Raw genomic sequence first — 4848 nt, 5'->3', positions numbered from 1 at the left:
ATGTTATTGCGAGAAACTGAGATACCAAATAGATTATGCTTATTATATCTTATAGGTATTGTTCCTGTTTCTTGTTACCTTTGTGCAGCAAACTGTTGACAGTTGCAGATTTTAACAAGTTCAATTATATCCACTGTAGGGTAACCTTGAAGAGAAGCTTGCAACTTAAGCTGCAACCAAAGATTATAGAAAATGAGGTCTCTTCTTGTGTATATTTAGTTTATGCACTTGTGTGTTCTTAGATGTTGCACCTCTGTTTTCATTGATCTTCGATTCATGTATGTAAATTCTATGGAACAGTATCCGAAGACATGTGAATTTGTATCTCTGGTAGATGGAAATAATTGATAGTGATGTTTCTATGTTCTAAATATTCTGAGTTATGGAATATGTATAAAACAATTAATATTTTTTTATTCATTGGGTTTCATTTTTCCTGGCGGTTATGTATGACAGGGATATACTATTTCCCTGGTTTGCCAAACCTGACGCCTATATAACCCTGTAGGGCCAAACCCGTCAGGAAAATGAGGAAACCCAACAGGAATATAGTTCCTGTCGGTCAACCGACAGACATAGTTTACTTTCCCTGTCAAGCTATCCCTGACGGTTATCCCTGACGGGTGGCCGACAGGAAATACTTTTCCTGTCGGTACGCCCTATTTTCCTGTCGGTTTTGGGCTCACAGAAAAATATCAGTTTCTGGTAGTGTTGTTAGAATAAATCCGAGGCATACCGTTGATCATCCAAGGACCAAGCAATCACACGAGGCACGACACCAAGATTTGTTAACGAGGTTCACCGATATGGCTACATCCCCGGGGCTTGACTATGGGCGCTCCTCCCCGAGTTACCGCAACACCGGCCACCCGGGCGCCGGCACAAGCCGCCAGCACCCCCTTGCGAGCCTGTCGCTATCTAGTCGTCATGGGTCACAACGTGGGGTGCCTCCTCATATATAAGAGGCCAAGGGTACAACGTGTCCGACTCCGATAGTACAAGTATCCTACCCACACTACAACACCAAGTCCAAGCGTAACCCAACTAGTACAAAATATTCGACACAAACACAACAAACACCATAAGACATCAGTTTACCTTTCCAGTGGCTAAGCCTTTTTTGTATATGTCCTCGATACATTTCACTCTTTACAGTGAGTTTATGATGGTGAATTGGTATCCGAAGATAACTAAACAACAGCTGACCAATCTCAGAACCGAGCAAACTGCTTGTAAAGCTTGAGAAGAGTTAAGACAAATTATAACATTGGGAATGCTTTATAAGTTTTCAAGGTGGTCATCAGGAATCACAATTCACAAACAGCACAGAAGTTATTTGCTCCCTTAATCACAAGTCATCAGGAATCACAAAGCAGTCAGAAGAAATATACATGATCATCGATCACGTGCTTGATGAGTTGCAAGGGCCATGAACACAAGACAATTTGCTTGCTCACGGTTAAGACATGAAGATAGAACAAGGGAAATAATCAAGGTGAAGTCGGCAGACGGCCCATTTCTGTAGTTGACATCAGTACCCCCAGACTTGGCTTCTTTGTTTTCAACAGCATTGCCCGCAGACTGACCCTACCTTTTCTTGACATGAGCGCCCTCATATTACCCTTGGAGAAGAGCACACCTTCTTGCGCTTGTTTCTTCCTGTTGTGTCTTTCGAGGAAGTACTTCACTTTTGCTTGGAAGTCGTCACCATTATGGTAGACTTGATTGTACAAGGTGGTCATCAGAAGCCACACGACGGTGATGAGCTCAGTGCCGCTCCCGAGTTGCCTGGCATGGGCGTCGTTGCTGCAGTGGGTGGCCGCATAGCACACCATCTCCACCCACACACCAAAGAGCACCTGTAGCATCTCATTCACCGGCGTCCCTCCTTCCTCGCACGGCTCTTCTTCTGATTTTGCAAAAACTTCCTCCCACTGGTCGAGCAGCCTGGTTGCAAGACTTACTGCTGGCCAGATGCCTTTGGGTACTTCTTTTCCTTGCTTGATGTCTCGAAACTCCTTGTACGCCAAATAGAAACTGTCGTACTGGATGCGACGAACAGGGCTGGGAAGCAAGTGAGGCCGCTCCACGAGCAGGAAAACCATGTACCTCGACAATGTGCGGATCGCTGTCGCGAGCTGCCCTAGCTCTTTCCTCTCTTGGTTGTCCATGCCCTGTATTGAATCTCTCATGTGTGGTACCCTGCCCAGATCTTCCTGCCTAGGATGACGTGACAAGCTGTCATGGTCCAGCATACATAAATCAAAGAAGTGGAGGAAGGCATCAGTGGCATAGTGCCAGGTGAGTATGCTGCCATGAAATGCAACCTTGTCAGCGTCGAGTGTGCTGCTATCTAAACCAATGGATTCAATGTCACTGATGACATCATTGTAGAACTCCACCTCGGGGGTCCATACTTGGAGTGCGAGCTGACCACGGTAACCCCACAGAACGTGTTCCTCTCCCCTGCACCCTTTCACCATCAAATATATATGACGGAGCAGCCGGACCTCCACGTCATGTGGTATCACGACGGAGTCAAGGAAACGCAGCTTGTTCAACCAGCGATCCAGCCGGAATACACCAGTGCGACCGTTACTGTGGATTTGGAACAGGTCGTGCTGCCCGATTGTGTCTTGCAAACTCCAGCATCTTCGTGCCGCCCTGACACCCCTGCGAAGATACACCACTGCCTTATGGAGCCGGTTCCATCCGGCAGCTAGTAACCAGGCGCATGTCCAAGTTGACAGGGCTGACCTCAACAGGGATGCCACCTCCAGGAAAAGAGCCCCGGCCAACAAGATGTAGGTGACCACCATGTCACCCTTGTTGTAACCGAAGCCAGCCATAGCAGACTGATGGAACAGGTAAAACGCCACCAATGTGAAACCCGTCGAGACAACACGGAACACCCGTCCATGCCATGTGTGGATCACCGCTGCCTTGGTGTAGATGATGTCACGCATCAACGAGAGCTGCATCCGGACCAATGGCAGCAACAGGCTCCGCTCGGCAGCATCATGACTATCGGCACCATCATGATACACTGATAAGGCCGCCATCTGGAACCGCGATGGCCAGACCTTGAAATCAACAAACTGGCCCATGCAGACATGGAGAAGATCATGAGCTGCCTTCAGAACTTCTTCCCCAGAATCCAAACATGCTGGGACTTGGTACAACAAGTTCCCAGCGTTACTGGGTACCTCAACGCGGTCGAGGAACTTGCTGATGTTTTCAAGGCCGGAGGAGTAGAGAGCAACTATCCTCTCGAGATACTTGCCAACACCCACAAGAAACATCAACACAGCTGCAGTGAGCAAGGCCCCACTGCTGCCGGCGACGTACTTGTACAGAACATATGCAGCCCCCACGGCCTGCACGACCAGAGTGAACAGGTGGCGCAGCCAGAGCTCGTTGTCCTCCAAAGCATAGGCAGTGATGTTATCCTGTCCCCCTAGGTGAACCAACAGCAGCGATGCCCAGAACGCCATGAGCTGCTGCTGCTCGGGTGCCTTGGTTTTCAGGGACATGTGGCCGAGCACGTATAAGGCGATGGAGTCAGCCATTTGGTACAAAAGCCAGAGGGCACCATTCAACGCCGCAGACAGAAGGGGCCATTTTACAAACCGACGACACTCGGTGAAGATGAGTAGGAGCACTTGCAGCAGTAAGCTTAAAAGCAGCAGAAACTCGACCTCCCATACTACCCATAGATCAGGCAGCCCCATTATTAGTTCCTGTTACTGAAAATGCAGAAAGATCAACATGTCAAACAATCAGTCAGATAAGCCCGCTTGCCATGCTCAAGGGCAAATAGATCTGGCTATATAAAAATTGTAGCCCGACATATGGCTCGGAAACGGAATATAAATTTCTACATGTATGTAATATGCATGCCTGTTCAATTTAAAATATGCCGTACGTTACATACATATCCATTAATTGATATATGCTTTTATTACCTATATTATATAATAGATTTGCACAAGAAATATGCTTAGTTATTATCACAGGGTTATGCACTTACCAAAATATTACAATATTAGTTTTATGTAAGATATGCATATGTGATATTGTATATACATGTGTACGTGTTCACTAGTAGAAAAAGGGTCAAACGTGAAGCACATTAGTGCCGGACTAATGTGTACAGTAGTGTCGGTTCGTGGCGGCGATCAATAGTACCGGTTCGTGGCGAACCTTTAGTACCGGTTCATGCCACGAACCGGTACTAAAGAGGCTGTGTCAGCCTGCGGTCAGGCTATGGCCCCATCATCATCATTTAGTGCCGGTTCGTACCACGAACCGGTACTAATGAGGTTATGGCAAGCTGTTTTTAGTCCCACCTCGCTCCCCTAACAAGCCTTTAGTATCGGTTCATGGATGAACCAGTACTACAGTTTCTTAGTATGCTGTTTTTTAGTCCCACCTCGCGAAGAGAGAGGGACTAGGAGCGGTTTATAAGCCCTGAGTGCAGAGACGATGAAGAAGAGGCTCAATGCTCACGTTGCTTAGCTTCAAGCCTTCAGGAATATATGGTAGACTGCACGGAGCTATGCGCAGTGCAGTTTACACTATTCCGAAAGGCTTGAAGCAAATTAACGAGCATTGCACCTCTTTTTTATTTTTAATAACTTATTACAACTCCGGACTTCTTTTGTTATGGCAAAAACTAATTGCACGTCGGCATTTCTTTTTTTTAAAGTTTGGTTATAACTCCAGACTTTGACCATCAAGTTTTGCAGAAAAGAAAAAATAGCAGAAAAGAAAAAAAACTATAGCTGAAAAGGAAAAAACTATATAAAAAAACTACTCAGAAATAAATAGAAGAAAATAAATATAGAA

General features: G+C 46.3%; 1 protein-coding gene across 1 annotated transcript; it reads right to left on the bottom strand.

The window, feature by feature from the left end:
* Window positions 1-1473: 1473 nt before the first annotated feature.
* On the bottom strand, window positions 1474-3732 carry LOC147982245 (uncharacterized). The gene has a single exon (XM_087517302.1). The coding sequence runs from the start codon at window positions 3729-3731 to the stop codon at window positions 1491-1493; it is 2241 nt and encodes a 746-aa protein (XP_087373428.1). The 5' UTR covers window position 3732; the 3' UTR covers window positions 1474-1490.
* Between the last annotated feature and the right edge of the window lie 1116 nt (window positions 3733-4848).

The sequence above is a fragment of the Triticum urartu genome, chromosome 3A (assembly GCF_056163025.1).
Source record: "Triticum urartu cultivar PI428250 chromosome 3A, HENAU_Tu73, whole genome shotgun sequence".
NCBI classification, from domain to species: domain Eukaryota; kingdom Viridiplantae; phylum Streptophyta; class Magnoliopsida; order Poales; family Poaceae; genus Triticum; species Triticum urartu.
The sequence above is the reverse complement of the archived record's forward strand: the minus strand, read 5'-3'. Positions and strand labels throughout refer to the sequence as shown.